This window comes from Lagenorhynchus albirostris, chromosome 11 (assembly GCF_949774975.1).
Source record: "Lagenorhynchus albirostris chromosome 11, mLagAlb1.1, whole genome shotgun sequence".
Lineage (NCBI taxonomy): Eukaryota > Metazoa > Chordata > Mammalia > Artiodactyla > Delphinidae > Lagenorhynchus > Lagenorhynchus albirostris.
In genome coordinates, this window is record NC_083105.1 from 47,593,759 (window position 1) to 47,619,213 (window position 25,455).

At 37.9% G+C, this 25,455-nt stretch overlaps 1 protein-coding gene and 1 non-coding gene across 3 annotated transcripts; both read right to left on the reverse strand.

Annotated features, from left to right (window-relative positions):
* YEATS4 (YEATS domain containing 4) lies at positions 1-24,493 on the reverse strand. Of its 2 annotated transcripts, XM_060165407.1 has the most exons (8): positions 24,177-24,493; positions 21,144-21,263; positions 18,021-18,087; positions 17,820-17,914; positions 13,411-13,503; positions 13,235-13,322; positions 3,197-3,389; positions 1-310 (listed from the first exon to the last, which is right to left on the reverse strand). In XM_060165407.1, exons 1-7 carry the CDS (start codon positions 24,225-24,227, stop codon positions 3,220-3,222), a joined length of 684 nt encoding a protein of 227 aa, XP_060021390.1. In that variant the 5' UTR covers positions 24,228-24,493; the 3' UTR covers positions 1-310; positions 3,197-3,219. The 2 variants fall into 2 exon arrangements, with proteins under 2 accessions (XP_060021390.1, XP_060021389.1); XM_060165406.1 differs by lacking the exon at positions 1-310 and having other exon boundaries at positions 2,740-3,389.
* On the reverse strand, positions 8,343-8,415 carry TRNAG-CCC (transfer RNA glycine (anticodon CCC)). Its single transcript has one exon. It is a non-coding gene; the product is annotated as a tRNA-Gly (tRNA).
* Positions 24,494-25,455: the final 962 nt, after the last annotated feature.

The window sequence follows — 25,455 nt, forward strand, 5'->3', positions numbered from 1 at the left end:
TTGGTTAATTAATTATACATTGTTTTAATTAAAAATAACTAAAAGTAATTAAAAATCCAGATCAGAGAGTCCAGACTGGGACAGAAGTCAGATATACCCCACACCTTTCACCACCTATTTTTACATCACGATTATGATCCCAGTTCACTGGATGATGCATTGAAGAGCAAGGATCTTACCCATAAGTCCCTCCAATAAAATTCCAGAAGTCCTGGCCCATCAGCTTCTCACGTCATTCACAGGTCACATTTCATTTCTCTGAACTGTCACATGACACTTCATATTGATCTGGTTCATCGGAGGCAATGTTCTGATAATCAAAAGACATCAGTTTTTCCTTTTAAGTTTTAAACTATTTTAAAATTCTCTTTAATGCAAACGAAATGCACTATTACTGTAAAAAAGTCTAACATTCACACACATTATGTAGATACTGACAGTCCCTATAATTCCTTTTCCTATTGTTAAGATGGGTGAAAATTCCTCCAAGTCATGCTTTCTCTCTATACGCTAATGTAATATTATTTACAAAAAACGGAATCATGAACACTATTTTGCAAAGTGCCTTTTTCTTGCTCACCAACCAGTATAATCCAGGTATTTTTTCATGTCAGAGCATACAGATGTGCTTTATCCACTTTGACAACTACAGAGGAGTCCATCATATCACTATATCATAGCATAATTTATGCAGCTCCTATTGATGGGCATTTACCTTGTTTCCAATTTTTTGTTATGTAAACAATAGTGCAGTGAACATCCTTGTATATATCTTGCATATTTGGGTTTTTAAAAATAAATTTATTTATTTATGGCTGCATTGGGTCTTAGTTGCTGTACGCAGGCTTTCTCTAGTTGCAGCGAGCGGGGGCTACTCTTCGTTGCGGTGCGCGGGCTTCTCATTGCGGTGGCTTCTCTTGTTGTGGAGCACGGGCTCTAGGTACGCAGGCTTCAGTAGTTGTGGCACGCGGGCTCAGTAGTTGTGGCTCGTGGACTCTGGAGCGCAGGCTCAGTAGTTGTGGCGCACAGGCTTAGTTGCTCCGCAGCATGTAGGATCTTCCTGGACCAGGGCTCGAACCCATGTCTCCTGCATTATCAGGCGGATTCTTAACCACTGCACCGCCAGGGAAGTCCCCGCGTTTCTACCTTTCTTGAAATAATAGAGCATAATATGCTGAAAATGCTGCTTTTTCTTCCATCTTCAACATTAAAATGGCTACACAAAACTTCACCAATTTTGATGTCTTTTAAATGCATGCTGATATGACAGCTGTCACATACAATCTAACAAAATTGTTTCAAATGAAGTTAAAGACAAGTAAGTGCTACTAGAGCCATCTTATGGAAAAAACCAAATTAACCTTTTGGCAAACCCAGTAGAATGGGACTTCTCCCCATTCTTTTTTGATTTATCCCCAAGCCCTACCCTATACTGTGGGCATTGGGGTAAAAGGTAGGGGAGAGCTGAATGATGCCTAGCACAATTAGAAGTGCCATCTCCAACCCCCCAGAGAACCCCTGGCAGGAATCTCAGACCACAGCTTTGTCCAACCTCCATAATGCTTATAAATGTCACAACCTAGAAAATAAAGCAACAAAGTAAAAATTAACCAATCCACCAGGGCAGGTAGATTAAAAGTATCTTATACTAGAGTGGCTAGTTATCACTCTGTAGAAGGTATAGAATCTGCATTAGGCACATGTGTGGTTTCCATTTTTAGCAGCTTTGTAACATGTTAATATTATATGTTTTCCAAAATACTTTCCTACTTATTGTTGCTCCTAGGTTGCCAAGATGGGTCAGCCAACATGGCCTTAAAAATTAAGTACCACTAATGTTCAAATTAGATGAGTCAAAAATAGAGGACTCACCATGTGGATCTGAACAGGACAGCCTGAGGATAAGGTAGAGAAATTAGGGGAAGTATGTAAAATTGATGCACAGCTGCATCCTATATGTCAGCAGTCCCCAACATTTTTGGCACCAGGGACCGGTTTCACGGAAGACAGTTTTTCCACGGACTGGGGATGGGGTGGGGATGGTTTTGGGATGATTCAAGCGCATTACATTTATTGTGCACTTTATTTCTATTATTATTACATTGTAACATATAATGAAATAATTATACAACTCACCATTATGCAGAATCCGTGGGAGCCCTGAGCTTGTTTTCCTGCAACTAGATGGTCCCATCTGGGGGTGATGGGGCTGCCTCAGCTCCACCTCAGATCATCAGGCATTAGATTCTCATAAGGAGCGCACAACCTAGATCCCTCGCGTGCCCAGTTCACAGTAGGGTCCCCACTCCTATGAGAATCTAATGCCACCTCTGATCTACAGGAGGTGGAGCTCAGGTGGTAATGTGAGTGATGGGAAGCGGCTGTAAATACAGATGAAGCTTTGCTCACTCACCAGCCTGCCACTCACCTCCTGCTGTGTGGCCCTGTTCTTAATAGCCACAAACTGATACCAGTCTGTGGCCCCGGTTGGGGTCCCCTACTATATATCTTTGGAACAGGCATGAAGGATTGAATATTGTTCTATGTAAAACTAATGACACTGTGGGAGTTAGGCAGAACAATACTTAAGATATGATCTTGGCTGTCAGAGAGCTTCTGTATGCTACAGTGACTGCAAATAAGAGATGCATGGTCACAATACTATGGAGATACATTAACTGTAACGAGAGAGTGTGAATTGCTTCAAGGCAAAGAAATACATCAAGAGGCAGAAACAGCAACTGTAAACTGCATTTATTGAGTGCTTATTGGGCACTGGGTACATCAGATACAAAAGAGTTGGGATGGGGGCAGGTAAGAACTTAAGAAATTAAATACACACATTAATTTTACCACGAATTCTAACTACTAAGGAAGTATAAAATTCGTACAAGTTATACTTTATAATGAAATTTTGATGTCTGTCAAAAGGATAAGCTATACATACAATGCAATAAAAATGTTTTAAAATTGTGCTTAGTATCACAGAACTACCCCGAAATGGGTTGATAAAATGCCTATACAGCATTATACACATATATTTTATATTAAAGATTGCTTGTAAAGTACAAATACTTTGACCCCATTGCTGAGAAATCTATGGCTGACAACTATATGTGCAGTTCCTCTAAGAAACATTGCAGCATTTGTAGTACATCTCTCCTTTAAACTCCACCTTATTTTTAGTTTCACTTACTATCGAGTTCTCTTCAGAACTGTTTATATTTCTTTTGTCTGATCATCTTCTTCGAGTTTCCTGATTTCATTTTTTAAACAATTTATAGTTTCACGACTTGCTTTTAATCTCTCTTTAAGCTCTGCAATTTCAAAGCTTGTTTTTTTTTTTGCAGCTTCTAATTTTTCTCTGGTTTTCACTTCAAGTTCTGCAACTAAAGAAAACATACACTTTTACTGATTTATTTCATTTTTCTCACATGTACAAGATATTTCATAGAGCAATAAATGTGGCATTTCCTTAGGCCAATGTTTTCATGATGAAATGCGGACAACTTAAGATATGTAACTTTAGACAGAGGGGGGTAGGTAAGAAAGTCTGAACTCTCCAGAGAGGATCTAATATGTTTTCTACCACTAAGAATGAAACTCTGACCACTAATTTTTTAAATTTTATTAAAAAAATTTTTTTTGACCACTAGTATTTTAATTCACAGTTAACATTTTAAGACATAATATCTTAAATTACATCTTAAAATTATGTCTAATTTTCTAATTTGATTTGGAAATGAGGGAGTATACAGTCCAAGAAACATCCAGCTAATAAGAGTTTACTAAAAACAGTACTCTTAAATTTATGTACAGGTAAAATTTACATAATCACACTGGTAAAACAAACCTCTATCTTTTTTCAAAAAGATATCAATAAGTGTCTAGGTTTGAATTCCAGCTCTATCATTTACTAGATGTGCCACTCTGAATAAGCTATTTATTATCTCTATGCTCTATTCCTCATTGCTAAAATGAAGATTATAATAGCAAACACATCATAATATTATTTGTTTAAAAGATTTAAAAAGAATACTGTCTGGCACATAAAAAGCCATATTAACTACTATTATTACTGAATATTTAAAACATTCTAGCTGGCTACATAACAAATTACAAAATAAAAATATCATTACTGCAAAATAGATTATATCGATTTAACTATTCCACTTGGATGGTGTAGCATCAAGTTTTACAGAGAAAAATGACTACTATCATCCAACATTTCCACCTTGTGGACATTTCAGGTAATTGCTGCTGACGAATGTTGAGGCACAGTTGTTTGTTAACCTAAAAGGATCACTAATTGGAAGCAGTGTGGTTTGGTGAAGAAAAAAACCCAAAACCATTGAAATCAGAAAGACTTGAGTTCAAATACACCCTTGGCCCCTTAATAGCTGAATGCTGATATCTCTAAGTCTCCCTTCATCTCGTCTTTCTATATGATACGGTTAAAACTTCGTATTTCTCGGAGGATTTATGAGGATTAAGTAATATACCTAAAGCATCTAGCGCATTAAAAACACACAATGTGGGACTTCCCTGGTGGCGCAGTGGTTAAGAATCCTCCTGCCAAGGCAGGGAACATGGGTTTGAGCCCTGGTCCAGGAAGATCCCACATGCTGCGGAGCAACTAAGCCCGTGCGCCACAACTACTGAAGCCCACGCACCTAGAGCCCGTGCTCCGCAACAAGAGAAGCCACCGCAATGAGAAGCCCGAGCACCGCAACGAAGAGTAGCCCCCGCTCGCCACAATTAGAGAAAGCCCGCGCCTAGCAACGAAGACTCAGTGCAGCCAAAGATAAATAAATAAAATAAATAAATTTATAAAAAAACAAAAACAAAACACGCAATATGTCCTTATTTTCCTCACTGCTGGTGCTTTCTTTTTGTGATATATTTTGTAACACAGGTAAACTTTTATATTGCCAAAACAATCCATATTTTTCTTTGTAATTTTTCATTGCTTTTATTTTTTAAATTATTTTTGAAGACAGTACATACACATGATACAAAATTAAAAGGCTGAAAAGTGTAGACTATGGAAAAAATGTCTCCTTTTTATATGTGTATGACTGATTTACTTTGCTGTACACCTGAAACTAACACAACATTGTAAGTCAACTATACTCCAATAAAAACAAAAACAAAAAAAGCCTCCTTTTACCCCTGCCCCCCACCAACCAGCACTCTTCCCAGAGATAATCAGTTAGGTTTCCTTAGTATCTTTCCAGAAATAATTGGTTCAGAGACGAGCATACACCTAAGTGTGATTTCTCCTCACCCCCAACACAAGTGATGTCACACTATCCACACTGCTCAGCACCCTGCTCTTTCACTTAACATTACTACATCTGAAAGCTCACTCCATATCACAGGTCTGTCTCATTCTTTCAAAGGCTGCAGAGGACCTCACTGAATGGACATACATAATTCATTCATCTGTCCCCTCTGATGTACATTTGGAGTATTTCCAGTTTCCTCTATTACAAACAATGCTATAACGTGTATGCTGCGCATAATCATTCCAGTATACTTGTGGGCTAAATTCCAGTAAACAGTAATTGAAGGACATTTGATCTTGTAAATCTGGAAGAATGACAAGTGACTCTTAGAAGTCCTCTTAATTTATAATCTCACTAGCATTGTACGTCTATTTCCCTACTGCATCAACTTTTTGGTCTTAGTTACTCTGAAAGATTAAAAATGGTATTTCAGAATAGTTTTACTTTACATTTCTATTACTTCTGAGGCAGACAATCTTTTAATATGTTTAGGGGACATTCCTCGCTTTCTTTTTATGGATTGTCTGCTTTTCCTTTGCTCATTTTTCTTTTAGGTTATCGGCTCTCCCCACCACCCTTTTAAAAAATTGAGGTATAACTGACATATACTAGTTTCAGGTGTACAACATAATGATTCAATACTTGTATATATTGCAAAATGATCATCACAGTAAGTCTGAAGTTAACATCTGTCACCACATATAGTTACAGATATTTTTCTTGTGATGATAAATTTTAAGATCTACTCTCTTAGTAACTTTCAAATATGCAAGACAGTATTATTAACTACAGTCACCATGCTATAAATTACATCCCCAGGACTTACTTTATAAGTAGAAGTTTGTACCTTTTTGCCCACCCCTCACCTCCCACCTCTGGCAACCACCAATCTATTTATTCTCTGTATGTGAGCTTTTTTTTTTTTTTTAAGATTCTACATATAAGTGAGACCATACTGTATTTGTCTTTCTCTGATTTATTTCACTTAGCATAATGCCCTCAAGGTCCATCCATGTTCTCACAAACAGCAAGATTTCTTCCTTTTTTTTTTTTTTTTTGCGGTACGCGGGCCTCTCACTGTTGTGGCCTCTCCCGTTGCGGAGCACAGGCTCCGGACGTGCAGGCTCAGCGGCCATGGCTCACGGGCCCAGCCGCTCCACGGCATGTGGGATCTTCCCGGACCGGGGCACGAACCCACGTCACCTGCATCGGCAGGCGGACTCTCAACCACTGTGCCACGAGGGAAGCCCAAGATTTCTTCTTTTTTATGGCTAATATTCCATTATGTATATGTGCGTGTGTGTGTGTGTGTGTGTGTATATATATATATATATATATACACACACACACACACACACGCACATATATATATATAAAACACCTCTTCTTTATCCAGTCACCTGTTGATGGACACTTATGTTGTTTACCTGTCTTGGCTATTGTAAATAATGGTGTAATGAACATGGAGTTGCATATATCTTTTCAAGTTAGTGTTTTTGTCTTGTTCAGATACGTATCCAAGTGGAATTGCTGGATCATATTGCAGCTCTACTTTTATTTTTCTGAGGACCCTACATACTGTTTTCCATAGTGGCTGCACCAATCAACATTGCACAAGGGCTTCCTTTTCTCCACATCCTTGCTAACAGTTGTTATTTCTTGTCTTTTTGATAGTAGCCATTCTAACAGACATGAAGTGATATCTCATTGTGGTTTTGATTTGCATTTCCCTGATGATTAGTGATGTTGAACATCTTTTCGTATACCTGTTGGCCATCTGCATGTCTTCTTTGGAAAAATATCTACTCAGTTCTTCTGCCCAATTTTAATTAAATTGTATGCGTTTTTTGGCCATTGAGTTGTATGAGTTCTTTATATATTTTGGATATTAACCCCTTATCAGATACATGATTTGCAAATATTTTCTCCCATTCAGTAGGTTGCCTTTTCATTTTGTTGATGGTTTCCTTTGCTCTGCAGAAGCTGTTTAGTTACTGGTTATCAGCCTTTTTAAATGATGTGCAGGAGCTCTTTATACATTAAAGAAACTAGTCATTTGTGATTTGAGTACAATATTTTTTAATGGCTTGTCTGTCTTTAGACTTTGTTGACAATGCTTTTTTACTATGCAGAAATTTTTATCCCCTTGCTCTCCCCCTCTCTCTCCATATTAATTATAAAACATATATGGAGTGAAAGGCACATTGTGAGATGGTGGGATACAGAAGTAGGAGACAGACAAGAAAGAAAAATGCATTACAGTGTCATGAGATAATCATAGGGTGCTATGACGTACCAAGGGGAAAGGGTGTGTGTGTATATCAAAGAAGGCTTCTTGGCAGTAGTAAAATCTGAATTGAGTTTTAAAGAATGAGAAAGGAATTAGGTAGATGAAGTGGACATAGTGGGCCTTGGAAAGCGTACAGAAAGATTTGGGAAACAACAAGGAGTCCTATATGACTGTAACAGGTAGTTTTAAATCTAGTTAGGAAGACCTGATTTAACTCATTTGTCAGAGGACAGCATGTACTGTAGATACAGATTTTTGTGGTCTGATTTAGTCACTATACTTTATTTTTGACAAATCATGAGACTGCAAAGGGTACCATATATTGAAAGAACTGGGTTAATTACCAATGAGATGATAGGGGAAAACATTTAAAAACTTCTTTTAGCCTGTTCTGGTTTTCTGCTTCCAATATATTAAATGCTTATACATACATTTAAGATATATATATATGTATGTGTGTGTGCCTGTGAGTGTATATATATACATATATATACACAGATAGATAGATAGATATAGATATAGATAAAATTTCTGTTTTAAATTTCCAAATAAAGCTTCAATTTAGAGTAAGTCAATCCAAAGAAGAGTTAATATTTTTGCAAAGCCAATGTAACTTACTGGTTAGAAAAATAGACTGTAAGGCTTTTTTTTTTTTAAATATTTATTTATTTATTTATTTGGTTGTGCTGGGTCTTAGTTGTGGCAGGCTGGCTCCTCTGCTGTGGCATGAGAACTCTTAGTTGAGACATGCATGTGGGATCCAGTTCCCTGACCAGGGATCGAACCTGGGCCCCCTGCATTGGGAGTGCAGAGTCCTAACCACTGTACCACCAAGGAAGTCCCTGTAAGGCTTTTTTACAAAGAGATAGAACAGTTCATCGGTTAAGAGCACACACTCTGTCTCGGTTTAAATCCTGCTTTGCTGAGTGATTTGGGGCAAGATATCAAATCTCTCTATGCTCTAGGGTCTTACCTAGAAAATGGGGCTAACAGTAGTACCTTCCTCCTAGGGTTGTTAAGGGTATTCAATAAATTAAGAAATGCAAAGCACTTATCTAGTACATGTAAACTCTCTTCAAGCATTCACTACCATTTTTAAACATTTTTTTTTTTTGCGGTACGCGGGCCTCTCACTGTTGTGGCCTCTCCCGTTGCGGAGCACAGGCTCTGGACGCGCAGGCTCAGCAGCCATGGCTCAAGGGCCCAGCCGCTCCGCGGCATGTGGGATCTTCCCAGACCGTGGCACAAACCTGTGTCCCCTGCATCGGCAGGCGGACTCTCAACCACTGCGCCATCAGGGAAGCCCATTCACTATCATTTTAATTATTCCTTGTAGAAGCAATTTCTATTAAAAGCTAGATCCCTAGTACTTAAGTAAATTTCCATGGGTTTACCAGTATAAACATCTTTATAAATTTTTAATGTGTTTTAAATTTTATAATGAGCAACCTCTATCCCGGCCATTACTCTATCTAAAAATATTACTATGTTTTTAGAGCCTAAGTTCTGAGGACTGCTTAGGATAAAGTCCTGGCTCTACCACTAACTCATGTTAACTTGGGCAAGTTTCTTACTCTCCCTGTGCCTCAGTTTCCTTTTCTAAATGGATTACCTAATAAAGTTATTGTAGATGTAAATGAGTTTATACATGTACAGATTTACAAGAGTACAAAGAGTAAGCACTCAATAAAGCTAACTGATATTACCAAATATTGAGTATAATGCTCTCAAACTGGTAAAAGTATACCTACCTTTTTAAGACCTTTGATTAATATTCCCAAGTTGCTTTCCTAAAAGGCCTACTCACACAAACAATTCATAGAACACAGGGTTCACCACATTCTTAATAGGTACAACTATTAAAAATTCCTTTTGCTTATTTGATACAAATATAACCACCCATTATTATTTGGTTTGCATTTTAAAAATTACTAGCAGGGTCAAATATTTTCCCTTTTTATTTACTAGTCATCTCCTCTTTCATCTGTCCATGTCTTTTGTCCATTTGTCAACTGAAGTTTAAAATTTTATTCTATTTTATTTATTTTAGGGTTTTAAAGATATTAATCCTTTGTCATATTTTCTACAAATTTATCTTTCTTTTTTGCCCTTTTGAAATGAATAAGTTAAATATTTTTTTGCAGAATCAAGTTTGCCTTTCTTTCAATGTGATTTCTTCTAACACTTCAAATTTAGAAAGTCTTCACTAGCCAGGACAGTCATTTCTCTAATTTTTTAAACAGCTTAACTGACTTTAAAAAAACAGTTAACTGGGCTTCTCTGGTGGCGCAGTGGTTGAGAATCTGCCTGCCGATGCAGGGGACACGGGTTCGAGCCCTGGTCTGCGAAGATCCCACATGCCGCGGAGCAACTAGGCCCGTGAGCCACAGCTACTGAGCCTGCGCGTCTGGAGCCTGTGCTTGGCAACGAGAGAGGCCCGCGCACCACGATGAAGAGTGGCCCCCGCTCGCTGCAACTAGAGAAAGCCCTCGCACAGAAATGAAGACCCAACACAGCAAAAATAAATAAATTAATTAATTAAAAAAAAGTTAACTATCATTAATTAAACTGGAATTTGTTTTGATAAGTGCTATAAAGCAATGATCTAAATTAAGTTTTCTTCTCAAAAGTTATCAATTGTGTCAATACCATTTACAGAATTATCTTTTTCTTCCTTATGGATTTGACACTGTTGAGAAAATAACCTGAAGATAATATAAAACATGCAATTTACTGATAAAAACTTCCGAAGGTTATAAATCTCTACACATAAACTTTAACACGTCAAAAATTAATTTGTAGAAAAGTCTTTTTATGAAACATTTGTCTCTACTATTATACATATATGAATTAATGATATTATTTTTGTTGAAAACACAGAAATATGGGTACTTGAATTTAAAAAGAGAAGTTTCCTCTATGAATTGGGCACATTTCATAGTATGAGAGAAAGGAGATCTATAATGGAGAGAATATGACCAGTAACAAATTAAAATAGCATGTGACTAGTGTTTTTTAACCTTTTCAAAAGTGATCATATACGTATCTGTTTTATGTTCATAACAAAGTAGCCCAAGTATTTTTTCAGATGTAGAAAGTGAAACATAAAATTTTTTAATGAGTGTGATTTTCAATTTTAAATGACTACCAAGTAGCAATTATAATCAGTATTCAGATCTTTTAACTCTTGGTCAGGGTTTCATGAAAATACAAACAAAACACTACTATAACCAACAATGGTTAAACAGCAACCTCTTTCTCTCCTGCTTTCTCATCCCCCACCCCCCTTCTTTTATTGGATCGCTTCTTCCAGCCTATAACGATACTGGTCTGTTTCCCCTGAAAACTCTGCTCTCTTGACTCCAAATCCTGCTCTGCTACTGCTTCAAGGGCTACTTTCCCTTTATAGTCAAGCTCCAAGACAAAGTTGTCCATAGCACCTGTCTCCAATTTCTCATCTCACTCTCTCTCTCTCTTTTTTTGCCAGCACTGCACGGCTTGCAGGATCTTAGTTCCCTGACCAGGGATTTGAACCCAGACCACGGCAGTGAAAGTGCCAAGTCCTAACCACTGGACCGCCAGGGAACTCCCTCATCTCATTCTCTCTTGATCCACTTCAACTGATCTTCTGTCCTTACTATTCTCCTTCAACTGCTCCTGTTAAGGTCACCAAGGACCTCCACCTTGCTATAGCCCATTTCTTGGCTCTGATCTTACTTGACCTATCAGAGGTACTGAACACAGCTAATGACTATTTCCTGATACACTTTCTTCACCTGGCTCTAGGATATTATGTGCACCTAGTTTTTCTCCCTCCACACTCACTGTTCTTTCCTAATTCCTTTGCTGGTCATCTCCTTAGTCTCTAAATGTTGGAGTGCCCAGGGCTCAACCTTTGAACCTCTTTTCTATCTTCACTTACTCTTGTGATGATACCATTTGGTCTCACAATTTATAAATCCATGTGTATATTAACTTCCACATTTATATCTTCAGCCTAGACCTCTCCTTGAATACCAGACTTTGAGCACAATTCCCTTCTCAACATCTCCACTTAGATGTCTTACAGGCATCCCACAGCCATCATGTCCAAAACTGTACTCCTAATCTTTCTCCTCAAAGCTGCCCCTCCCAGACTTCCCATCTCTATGAAAAGTAATAACAATTTTTGTTTGTTTGTTTCCTCTGGCCCCAAACCTTAACAGTCATTCTTTGTTCATCTCCTTCTTTCATATATTGTTATCAAACCATCAGCAAATCCTACTGTACCTATCTTCAAACTAGAACCTGACCCCTTCTCACCACCTCCATTGCTATCATTTTGGTACTACCCACAATTCTATATCTGGATTACTGGAATAGCCTCCTAACTATTCTGCTTCTACCCTTTCTGCTTTACAGTCTACTCTCAACACAGCAACCAGGGTGATTGATCTTTTTAAAATATTAGTCTTATACTGTCACTCTTCCTGCTCAAAACCCACAAAAGACTTCCCATCTCCTTCAGTTTAATAACTTAAACTCCCTATATGAGCTGGTCCCATAATAACTTCTTTGGCCTCATGTCCCACTCCTTGTCCCCTTGTTCACTCTACTCCAGGTACACTGGCCTTCTTGCTGTTCCTCGGATATGCCAGGCATGCTCTTACCTCAGGGTTCCTGCCCTTGCTGCCACTCTACACGTAACATTCGTCTCTCATGTAGCTGCATGGCTCATCTCCCCACTCCTTTTGGTATTTGCTCCAATGCCACCATTTCAGGAAGCATTCTCTGACCTGATATTTAAAACTCTTAACCATCTCCTCCCACCAAAAGCGCTCCCTCCCCTACTTTAGTTTTCTTCATGCCATCCAATCACTACTTCACATTTCATTGTTCTGTTTATTTAATATTTGTCTTCTTTCCACTAGTATGTAAGCTCCATGAGGGCAGGGCTTTTGTCTGCTCTATCCTCTGAACAATGCCTGGCATCTTACTGTTGCTCAATATATACTGTAAGCAAATAAATGAAAAATCAAAGGAAAAACCGAATAAATGGTGACATAAATGTCAACACAGGGTTGGTAAGTAGATTTCATCTTGAATGACAACTGCAAATGGTTGGCAATAGCTGCATGAAACAATGTGCAGGGGATTCTGAGGCCTCGTAAGCTAAAGGGAAAAGACAGCATGACTGACTATCAATAAGACATTCTGGTCTTCACCACCCCAGCATTAATATAAAACTATGTCAGGTGACAAGTTAAAAAGAGAGAGAGGGAGAAACTAGTTCACCGTACACTTAAGTATAATTATGTTCTGCAAGGTTCTTCACACCGATTTTGTTAGCAAAGACTAGTAAACAGAAAATGATTGAGTGACAGGTTAAGCAAGATTAATGAAAAGCTATGCTTAAATGTAATTAGTGAATAAAGACAAACAGTATTTCAGAGTGTGTCAGAGGCTGTCTTTTACCTTTTTGAAAGTAGGCCTACTTTGAGAACTATTTAAAACATCCTTCTTACCTGTTCTTTAGTAATACATATATTGTATAACTCCTAAAAATTTTACCTGTATCTACTAAGGAAAAAAATTTAATAGTTGCTAATCATACAATCCTTTCACCATTACAGAATACATTATTTCTCAGGATTAATTATGAACTCATGGCACTTACATTCTGTTTCATGCTTATAGGCTCCTAAGGTAAGCTGACGAGATGTTGTTAATAATTGTTGCATCATTGCTGTTGGGTCTTGAAATATCTAATGGAAGAGAATGAAAAAAAGCCCAATAATTGCAAAATCTACAATTTAAAATGTTTTAAAAACTCTCATTATAAAATCTTCTTACCATTTCATCATAGAACTCTGAAACCACTGTCTTTTTTCCCAGCATTGCATTGGTGTCTGATTGAAATAGCTTTAATAAGTGATACAGGGTTACCTGTGAAACAAAAACAGACATGACATCTGTGCAATGGTTTTTATCATCATTATGAGACATCATCATTTCTGTAACTGATTTAGAGACTGAGTTAGTAAACACATCAAATTCAGGATCTTGTTTCAACTACAACTTACTGTGGCAGGTCACCCAAATTCTGTGTGTACTTTTATTTTCCTATTAGGTATTACCATTTATCTACATCTATTCAATATGTATGTTTTGAAGAGGGTAAGCAAACATTAGTTACAAAGCATCTCTAGAGAGTGACTATATATAAAAATAACACAAGATACAGCTATGGAAATTAAACTGGTAAGTCACTAAGATGAATTCTTTTACTTACACAGGCGACATTTGATTAACTGTGACAGTTAAAGTTTACAAACTTACTATGGCGAAAAAAGATTTGATACTTTCAAAAGGAATGATCAATACTAAAATGCTCAGTGAGGACAAGTTAATTTCTTTAGTGTAATAATAAGATTAATACATAAATAGCATAATAAACAAACACAAAGTTAGTCAGTGAAAATTCACTTCGGCAAGAGCAATATGTCTTCAAAATATTTAAAAACAGATACAGCAAGACATCAAAGGAAAAGCTTTGCAGCGCAATGAGTGATTATTTGAGCAAAACAAAACCTAGCTGGTAAAACATCAGAGTTCATGTTGAAGGTATAGAAACCAATTCAGAGGCCTCAAAGAATTTTCCAAAAAGTTAGCTAAAATCATCATAAGGAGTATAGATCATATGCCATATTTAAAGCAGATAATTTGACAAATTTCTGGAACAGACAGAAAGCAGATGAGACTACAGAGATGGATAAACCATAACAGGGAAATCCATAACCTAAAATCTTAAAGAAGAAAACTGCATCAGAGGTGGGAGCTGCTGCCCCCAGTGGAGCTCTGGGGAGAGACTGCGAGCACAAAGCTGGCAGGTACAGAAATCAAGAAGGCTGTGGGGCGGCTAGGCTGGCCAACCTTCCCTCCTCTCCCCCCACTCACAGACGAGAGAGTGCACCTCCTGTGGGACCTAGAATTCTTCACCCAATCAAGTGAGAGGTAAACAAAAACAAAGATATTTTCAGAGAGCATTGGCTCTGAAATTTTACTTCTCTCGCATCCTTTCTGAATAAAGTCCTGCAGCAAAATGAAAAAAGAAACCAAGAAAGACAAAGAAAAAGGATCAGCCGTCATCACTAGGAGCTGACAGGCACTATCTAAAATTGAAAAATCCAATCTTAGGGATTTAAATACACGAGATGAATGGGAATAATTTCTAGAGGAACTGAAAACAGTAACTGTGGTTTTCCTGAGGAAGGGGTCAGAGATGGGGGAAAGAAGATGTTACAGGTTGAACTGTATTCCCCAAAAGATATGTTGAAGTACTAAATCTCAGAACATGTAAATGTAACGTTATTTGGAAATAAGAGCCTTTTGCAGATGTAATCAAGTTAAGATGAAGTCATTGGGGGGGGACCCTAATCCAATATGACTGGTGTCCTCATAAAAAGAGAAGTGACACAGAAACAGGGAGAGAGAGAAGGCCATGTGAAAATGGAGGCAGAGACTGGAGTTACCCAAGGAACGCCTGGGGCCACCAGGAACTAGAGGAGGCATGAAAAGATTCTCGCCTAGAGGCTATGGAGAGAGCATGGCCAACACCTTGATTTGGGACTTCTAGTCTCCAGAACCGGGAGGATAAATTTCTGTTGTTTTTAGCCACTCAGTTTGAGGTACTTTCTTATGGCAGCCCTAGGAAACTAATACAGGAGACTTGTACTTTTTAGTTTTTAAATCTTTTAAAAAAACTATATGCGTGTCTTTTATAATTTAAGAAGTATTAAAAACTACATGATAAAGCCTTCCATTCCCAAATTTATTATTCAGACCTGGAGAGGCATTCATGCAGATATAGGCAATGAATAATTTCAGGACAGATGTCTCTAATTTTCAGTGGTGTTTGAAGATTCTTAGAGCAATGAAAATGCCTATACTTGCCAGAGATATTTCTAGGAATAAAAACCGAATATTAGCATTTTGCTTTTAGAAACAACCATTCCTTTTACAGTGGTTTGATGAGTAATAGGTTACTGGATAACAGAAGTAAATCACAAGTTACCCATATCTTCCTTTTATATTTTAAATAAACCTCATATGACTTATTTTCTGTAAGAGCCAACTATTTAAAAACTATAATGGGTTCATTATACTAAAAGAACACTACAGTAATTTGGAGGGGATAAAACTCAGGCCTATGTAGATCTATATGGAAACCTATTCAATAAAGGAATCACTCCAGAAAGGCAAAAGATCATATTACCCTACTTTGCCAAGAGTTGACTTTGAGAGCTGTCTCATAATGACGTTACATTATATAATGATTTCTTTCAGAGATGTATTTTCCAATTGAGGGCAGGGTAGGGAGGAGAGAAAGGGGAGACAGATGAGGAGGCAGACAGGTAAGGCAGCACATTCTCAAAATAAAATGAATTCAAAGCAATCATACAAAGTTAACAAGAACCTCTGCTCTAGTAACATGACCAACTTCTTCTTCCTCTCTCTCAACATCTGCCTATTCTGTGCTCTATTCTCCCTAATAGACTACTTTGGTTAAGGATAGGTGTAGTGTCTCATCTTTGTATCCCACCCCTTGGGCAATATCTTGCAAATATGGATATTTAATAATTTCTTGTCAAACAGAATATAATGTCTGTGAGAGTATCCCAGAAGGACAAGAATGGTAGGAGACCTGGAAACCTTATCACATGGAAGATATTTAAATGAGCTATAGATGGTTCTTCAGGAGAAAAGAAAACTAAAGTATGAATAGTTATCAGTAAAAAGTTCAAGGAAGCTTAACATAAAGTAGAGCTTTCTTAAAACTAGAACTACCCCAAACCTGAATAGGATGTTTCACTTAATAACAGAAGTCAATATTCTCTTCTTGCTATACTGGACTGCCTAAAGGAACTTCTATGAGGAAAAGTATGGTCTACCTCAATGGGTCCTAAATATTATTGCACATCAGAATTACCTGGGGTGCTGGCCCCTCTCCAAACCTGTGAATCACGCTCTGTGGAATGGGGCCTAGAAGTCTGAACTTATAAAAAAACATCTCAGGCATTTCTAATGCAACTAGTTAGGAACTAATTCTCTGTATCACTGGCCCAGGTGACATCCAAATCCTTTAAAAGCACATCGTTTTACAAATGTAATCTGATAATTAAAGTGTCAATGTTTGGTGCTAAAGGAGCGAGCTGAATCTATCAAGATGAAAATTAATGGTGATGAACACTAAAGCCCTGAAACTGGAGTTAAACACCAGCCACACAAATGTGCAATGAGAGAGCCTGAGTTGTGACCCTTTAGGTTTAAAAATAAAACAGGCTTAGTGTTTTGTTTTTTTTTTTTTTTTTTTTTTTTTATGGTACGCGGGCCTCTCACTGTTGTGGCCTCTCCCGTTGTGGAGCACAGCAACTTTACGGGCCCAGCCGCTCTGCGGCATGTGGGATCCTCCTGAACCGGGGCACGAACCCGTGTCCCCTGCATCAGCAGGTGGACTCTCAACCACTGCGCCACCAGGGAAGCCCAGGCTTAGTGGTTTTAGTCAAAAGCAAGAGTAAAGGAAGGAGTGTGAGGTCTGAATGCAAATACCTGGATTCAAAAACTAACTCCACCACAATTAACTGTGTTTTTGAGCACATGACTTCATCTCTGAGCCTTAATATGCTCATCTCTAAAATGAGGATCTCACCAAGCTCACAAAGTTGCTGAGGGGTCAAAGTGAAAGCTTTGAGAGACTTTTTACATTATCAAGCAACAATCTGAAGAGATCAAATAATGAAAAAGTCAGTGGTTATAAATAAGGATCCAGGTATAAGATAAAGCTGCTAGTACTGATGACAGTTTGAAAATGTACAAGGACTTTCGAGGGCTTTTAACTATAAAAAACCGGACACTCCCATTTCAGAGAGCATATGGACTCCACTTGTTTGTTACTAATAACCAAACGATACTAATGAATTTTAAATTTTTTTGCTGTAGTAATCATGTAATTTCCATGATTCCTTTCAAATAACTGTTCACATTCTATCCCTTCTTTTTATACTAGAAAAACAAAAGAGTTTTGAAAGGCACTTCACTTAAAAATGAAAAACCTTAACTCATAGCGAGATACACCAAGCCATAAGCTTACATAAAGTATACCTGAATGAAAATGTCAACATATAACAAGCTATTGAATATTGTAAAATTTTCACAATTACTAAAAAATCCATTTTATATTTGCAGAGATTAACATTACTCACAGGTCTTTCATTAGGATCAATGAAAAATATTTTGATGATTATTTCGAATTCACCCCAACCTGTTTCAGTAATTTCATATGGAGGCTTAGTAACAACTAAAAGAAAGAAAAAAATAAAACAATTATAAATTGTAAATTATTGATACAGTTTCCTAGCTCTTTTAAAATTTATAACATTATGAATTTTAAAAAACTATTGTACCTCTTAAAGGATTGCCATAGCTTTCATGTAATTTAAATTGGATTTTCTTCACATATGCTGACATATCCTAAAATACAGAGGCATTAATTAGTTCTGCCATCTACACATAACAATTAGGAAGGAAATACACAGAGCACCTGTGCCAATTTTATAAAATACACTTCCCCTTAAATTTTATGGAAACGAATTTTCTAAGAAACATGAATTATACCCTGGAGGTTTGTTTTTAATTTTAAACAAAGGAAGGCTGTGCAGAATTCTTTCAAAATTCATAATATATAGAAATATATATGTCCCTAATTCATTGTTTTGCATTCCTATTTTTATATATCTCTGTAGACAATACTCAAAATCAATTCTGATTTTTCCATAAAACAACAGTACATTTCCAATATTTTCTACAGAAATAAACATATACACCAAAGCAAATCTAAGAACTAAGCAACTTCAAAAAACAAAATTATATTATACAAAGGTCAACTAAGCTAAGCAACCTAAAACTGTTGGATATAAAACTCTTCCTTTCCTTAATTATATTTTGAAGCACAAAAGCATATTCATTAGTTCCGGCACACAAAAGGGATCCTGCTAGCGAAGGAGGCCTTTTCAAAAATAATTCATTATAGAAAAACAGGAAAATGCAAAACAGAGTAAGTTGCATTCAACAGTAATGTTCATTAATCTTTTTATTTGCTTTCAGGAATTTTTATGTGCTTATTATCTACATATTTTTTTAACTGGGATCCTACTGTAATAATATATTACTATCTGCCTTCAACACTTAACATTATTTTGTGAACATTTTTTCTGAGGCAGATTTTCATAAGCCTCTTTGAAGACTATTTTGGGAATACTTTCATTCATTTTTTCTACAAATAGGAGTGACTACCAATACTGTTAGATGCTATAATGATAAATAACAGAATCTTGTCCTCAGGGTCTCACTGTAAAGTGGGGGGCAGACAAGAAAATCAGCATTTCAATGCTGTAATCTGTAATCTGTTGTGTGCATATTAGGTCATGTGTTATGAGGACATTAGGTACAAATCCATAGGAAAGGCAGCTATTTTAGTCTTTGGAGATCAAGAAAGTAGATCTAAAGAAAATACACTTGAACTAAGACCTAAGGGAACAATAAGAATGGAGTGGGTGGGAAGAAAGGAAGAGGTTTAAGAGTGTTCCTTTGGGAAACTGAGAGTAATTTAGTATTGGTAAAATGTAGGATATAAAGAAATGAGGCAAACACAGACAAGGGACAAGGCTGCAGAGATAGGATAGGGAAAGGTCATGGCAGGCCTTCTAAACATGATAGCTTTATGATGAGGGCAATAGGTAGTCACTGAAGGTGGTTTTGTTTTTTTGTTTTTAACAGCTCTATTGAGATATTAACATACTACACAAATCACCCATTTAAAGTTCACCATTCAATGGTTTTTAATATATTCAGAGTTGTACAACTATCACCACAATCAATTTGAGAACATTCTATCACACAAAAGGAAACCTCATACCCATTCTTCCTCCCACCCGCTGTCAACCACTAATCTAGGTTCTATGTCTATGGATTTGCCTATTATGGACATTTTATAAAAATGGAATTATACAGTATGTGGCTTTTGTGTCTGGCTTCTTTCACTTGCCATGTTTTCTAATTTATTCCATGTGTTAGTAGCATGTATCAATACTTTATTTTATTCCTTAATAATATTCCACTATATGGATACACTACATTTTATTTATCCATTCATCAGTTTAGAGACATTTGGACTATTATGAATAATGTCACCACAAACATTCATATACAAGTTTTTGTGTGGACTTTGAAGGTTTTTTTTCCTTCGTCTTTTAATTTTATTTAATAGAGAATAGTATAAATGCTGAAGAAAAAACATTATCAAGCTTAATTGGTTTCAACATGTATTAACTCAGCCTTTTGGTGGAATATATGAAGAAAAAAAGAACTCAAAAGTCAACTGCCTTATTCTTTGTCCTTGAAATTAAGATAACTTTGGGTTGCATCACTACTTGATGTCCTGTAGACTTCAGCTCAAGACCTCTACATTCAAGTGGTCACCTTTAAATTGTGGCTACAGCTGCACCGAGTTCAGTTACTGTAAACTGTCCTACATGGCAGTTTAATGTGTGGCATATTCCCCTTCTTTCGATTTACCTCTAAATTTATCATCTCTTAATTTATTAAATGTGACTGAACATACTGTGGGGTACATGGGAAGAAAAGAGTATTCAGCATTGGAAGTAATTTTGAATGATAAGTCAGCATTTCTACCCTTAAAATTGACACTATAAAGTTATTTTGAATAATTATTCAATTTATTTTAAAAATGTGACCCTTGATAAAGTAAAAGTATGTCCAAAATTCTAGTCTCTTACAGGTGGTAAAATATAATTCAAAGTGTTTGAAGCAGACTACCTTTATCATCATCAAGCTGTGAATCTACCCTTGGGCTATTTGGCACCATTTTCATCTTTTCAGAAGTAACAACTCTTGGTGACATCTCTAACTGCTTTTTCAGATGTTTCTGAAAGGTGACGAATGATTACAATGATAACATAAATTCTCACCTGCCTTCTTGCTTCCACTATATTGGAACAATGATATTTGAAATACAGAATGAAGGGTTTTAAATAGAGGAATAGTTTATTCATTCAGTAAGTATCTGTTGAATACCCACTATGTACTTACTGCATTCCAGGCATTAGAGATTCAGTAGCAAAACCAAATTACCAGCAGCTAGATTATGTAGCAGTTTGTCTTTCATCTTTTCTGATGGTCTGATTACCAAATTATCACTTAAATTTACTATTCCTGAAATACCTGATTATATACTAGGCTACCTTAAGGTGTGGTGATTGGAAGACGTACTGTGCATATAGCATAGTTCTTTTTACCGTAACTTAATTTTAATTAGAAAACATTTTTGGAAAGTTGATTCTACTAACAATTATAGAAAGATGACAGCTCTTACTTTATTCTTTCAACTTTTTTGGTAACATTTCTACAGTGGGCCAATTTTATTATCAGTTACTATACAATATTACAATTTAACTCTGAGCAAAAAAAACTATAGCTTCAAAAAAGTTTTAGGAAAAACAATTACCTACCTCATTTCTATATGGTTTTACATAGACTGTCCACTGATGGGTGTGCCCATCCTCTTCTCTTTTCTTTCCAAAATATCGAGCAACATTACCATAAACTATTGGTTTAACGATTGTAACCCCCTACAAGAAAACAATTTCAACACCAGTTAACACTGTATTAGGTTTCCCTGGTGGCTCAGTGGTTAAGAATCCGCCTGCCAATACAGGGGACACGGGTTCGAGCCCTAGTCCGGGAAGATCCCACGGGCCGTGGAGCAACTAAGCCCGTGCGCCACAACTACTGAGCCTGCACTCTAGAGCCCGCGAGCCACAACTACTGAAGTCCATGCACCTAGAGCCCGTGCTCTTCAACAAGAGAAGCCACCGCAATGAGAAGCCTGCGCACCACGACGAAGAGTAGCCCCCGCTCGCCGCAACTAGAGAAAGCCCGTGTGCAGCAACGAAGACCCAACGCAGCCGAAAATAAATAAATAAATAAATTTATTAAAAAAAACACCACATTGTATTATTACCCAAATAAACAGAATTAGAACTCTGAAAGCTTGTTTTAAGAAATGGCAGGCAGTCTAACAACCTAGAGTTTGCTTATAACATGGATTTCCCTCAACAAATAATTTCCAGACAATTAGCCTCATTTCATAATACCACAAATAACTAAACACCACATTAATTACAATGTTCTCACTTTGAAAACGTGTATTTAAATTATGTGGAGTACTTTGAGAGTTCCTTTTTTCTTTCTCTCTCTCTTTTTTTTAAAAAGAAACAGAAAAAGCTCTATTTACAAACTTTAAAGAGCAGTCTGGAATAACGCTCACCAACTTTACCATCACCTGATGGTAACGTCCTTATCAGCTTACACCAGGGTTCTCCAAAGCACAGTACAAAAATTAAAGACAGTTTGGAAGGGGATTTTAGGTAGAATAAGGGCAAACATTTTCATTTTATTACTTGTGTTTAATCTGTATTAGAAAAACCATAACTATAACTAGCAATTCAAACCCACAATTTCAAAAATAGTAATGCTTAGGAAGGGACTTTAAAAAATTGATTTAAACAAAAATGTTAAACACTACATTTCGATTCAGATAATGGCAAAGAGGCACTTGGACAACTCAAGCTCGGTAATCCCTGGACTGATGGCATGTGTGCTATATTTGTGTTCAGTTCTGAGATGTACATACATGTTTCTCATCACATCCGGTTAAGTGTAAAGGCAGATTACGATGAAAAGGAGATAGAAAAAATTCCAAGTGAAGAAAATAACTGAATGTTGCACATGAATTTGAGACCAATTGTTCAATAGTAAGACTGTATCTGAAGGTCAAAGAGCAAGATATATCACATGTGAAAAGTGCTGTGCCAATGTAATCAACAATTAATAAGAAATGAGGAAAAGCAGTGAACAAATGGAAAAACTTTTCATTGTGACTAGATAATTCACAAATAAAACCAATACCTATTAGCCTAAAGTTAGTTCAGGAGAAGGCAAGTGGTTTGTACACAAACTTAAAAAAAAAAAAATCACAGCAAGTGTCCTTTTGTGGTACCCAAAGATGGGGCCTCACATTCAAGGCCCGAATGAATAAGTACAAGGAGCGTTGACATGGTGAGGGATAATAGATCCTGAACTGCTACAATGTTGCTAGGAACTTGGGGAGTTCCTCAATGATGAAAAGCGGGTTCATCTGCCAAAAGACTTTCTACCTGGATCAAATTTATCTAAATTGGGAAAAGATGCTTACAAGACCACATAACAATCAGCATGGAGAAGAAATAAGTCCCTAATTTTAAAGTTTTACATGACTAACTCGGACCCATTTTCGGTGGAAAAGCATTTGAGGACTACAGGCCTAATCTCAAGTGATTCTGGACTTAAAAGACTTTTAGAACCTAACATGATTACAAGTAGAGAGAGTTCTGTAAGTTCTTCTCCAAAAGCTAGTGTTCTAAACCTTTGTTCAGTAGTACTTTCTTATTATTCCAAAACCTCGCCCAAAAGTGAGGGAAAATGTATGTTTATGAACCTTATGGTACTATGAATTTTACCTGGCATCTGTTTCCCCCTTCCATTAAATTTCAGTAGCTTTTGAAACTTTCAAAGCACTGTGTATGACAATTGTATATTCAGTATAAAATTATGTGAAAACAATATGACATACAGAAGGACTCAAAAAAAAAAACCTAGATCAACTAGATTGGTGCAAAAGTGGGTGATTTCTTTTATAAAAAATTTTCCTTTCTGCGGTAAATAAAAATCCGAAGGGGTAAAAATAGGTGTTATATCAGGAACCAGTTGGTTGTCTCATAAAAAATTAATGTGCCAGGGGATGTAGTAAAGTGAGTGGGAAATGTGTCACAGTGTCATACATTACGTTAGGCTCTATGATGACTTTAATTAAAAACTAAGAAGCTACCGTGTACTGAATGTTCCCTATGTGCCAGGCAGTGTTATGTTCTTTGCATGCCTTGATTAGTATCTTGGCTGTAGCCTTGGGACTTTAGGAACACCATGAACTTGGGGAAGTCTTCTGAACTTTTCTAGTTGTAAATACTGGGAGTGATACTGCCTTTGTAGGGACTGAATCAGAGAATCGGGTAAAGCGTCCACCCACTGTGCTTACTTCGCACGGTATCTGCTACTGTTATTATCCTCACAATAGGTGGGTACTGCCCTCCCCACCGCCTTTTTACAGGTGACCTGGGTTGGCAGAGGATGAGCAGCAAGCCAGGATCTCCCCGCCCCGCAAGTGGCTTTTTCCTCAGCAACAATGTCCGGCTCTCCCCCAGGCACCACCGATTATGTTTGTTTTTTGTCTGGGATGGAAGGGAGGCGGTGACACATGAAGTTGGGGCCAAATGAAATCATGATTTTCCCTCTGGGGCTTTGACTCGCCGTCCGCCTGGAAACCGCGGCTCCCGCCCGAGAAGAAAAGGCGCGAGAAGAAACAGGCAGGCCCTCCCCAGGCCGCGCCACGAGGGGCCGGGGCGAGAGAGCCACTCCCGGAGGGGAGGCGCGGGGCGGGCACTGACCTTCACTCTCCCGCCGGAGTCAGGCCCAAATTCGGCCATTCTCTTGAACATATTGTCCTACGGAAGAAGCCGCCGCCGCCAGGGAAAGAGACCGGGGCCGGCGGACTCGCCGCTCCGCTCAGAGGCCCCGCTCCTCCCGCGCGGGCCCAGGAGGAGGGTTTCCGGCCGAAGGAGGACGAGTCAGCTGAGCTCGGGGTGCTGAAGGATCGCCAACGCCTCACAGGGGAGGGCGTCGCGGAAGCCCACTCACCCCCGCGCGGTTGGAGAGCGGGCCGGGAAAGGTGGCAACGGCGACGTTTTGTGCGCAGGCGCGACGAGCTCGCGCACACTGCGCACGCGCCGAGCCGCTGCTTTTAGGCGAAAGAAGACCGGTCTTGGTTGCCAGTGCCTGTCGACAAGCCAGACCGCCTGGCTTCGTAATGACCGAGAAACTGTCTTTTGGAGGTAATACCTTGCCATCGCCAAAGCATGACAGTTCTGAAATTAAGTTCATGAAATCTCGCCCACCGACAGCTTTTCGTTGTGTTCATCCAGACGTCCTCAGACTTTCAGGCTTGAACCGCTAATTTCTTTTTTTATTTACTCCCTTCTTCCTCTCCTTCCTTCCTTTCTACTCATTTTGGATTCTCAGGTCCATAACGTGACGCAAACCTCCCCTCCCTTGCCCTTCTGTGGTACTAACTACTTTGCAGGTTAGTGCAGTGCTAAATGAATGACCTCCAATTTAATTGAAATATGAGGTGCTAGTCAGAGGTTCGCTCTCCCTTTTCTTCTGTTTTAAACTGGAAGCTATTCTATTTCCCTAATCTCAAACCTCCAACCTTGACACCAACCCTCTCATTCTGATCAGGTGACTTTGCATCTTATTTCAACAGAGAAAACGGACCTCCATGCCACCAGACCTGAACACAAGCTTTGGTTTGCCCAATATCCACCCTCCCTTCCTTTCTTCTCTTCTGTTCAAGAGAGAATCGGCTCCCAGTTTATTTATTTATTTATTTGGGTGAAGTAGGAAAGAATAGCTTTATTGCTTTGCTAGGCAAAGGGACACAGCAGGCTCGTGCCCTCAAAACTGTGTCTGTCTTCCAGTTTAAAATCAGTCCTTCAGTCAGTGTTCTTGATCTCATTCTTTTTCACTTTATTGAGGATTTTGCCCCATCAACCGTCTCCATTCTGCCCTGTACCTCCAACTTTTCTTCTTAGGCTTTTTCCCTTAAGAAGAGTTAAACAAACTTTAATCTTTCCTGTTAAAAACCAACCAAACACATATGTAATCCTG

What these genes read in the sequence shown, in the direction of transcription:
- YEATS4 (XM_060165407.1), bottom strand. Translation starts at nt 24,227, where the DNA reads ATGTTCAAGAGAATGGCCGAATTTGGGCCTGACTCCGGCGGGAGAGTG. An exon ending in TAAAACCATATAGAAATGAG is followed by an intron (nt 18,088 to 21,143) that starts GTAGGTAATTGT and finishes TCTGTATTTTAG; the next exon opens with GATATGTCAGCATATGTGAA. An exon ending in TTGATCCTAATGAAAGACCT is followed by an intron (nt 13,504 to 17,819) that starts GTGAGTAATGTT and finishes TTTGTTTCACAG; the next exon opens with GTAACCCTGTATCACTTATT.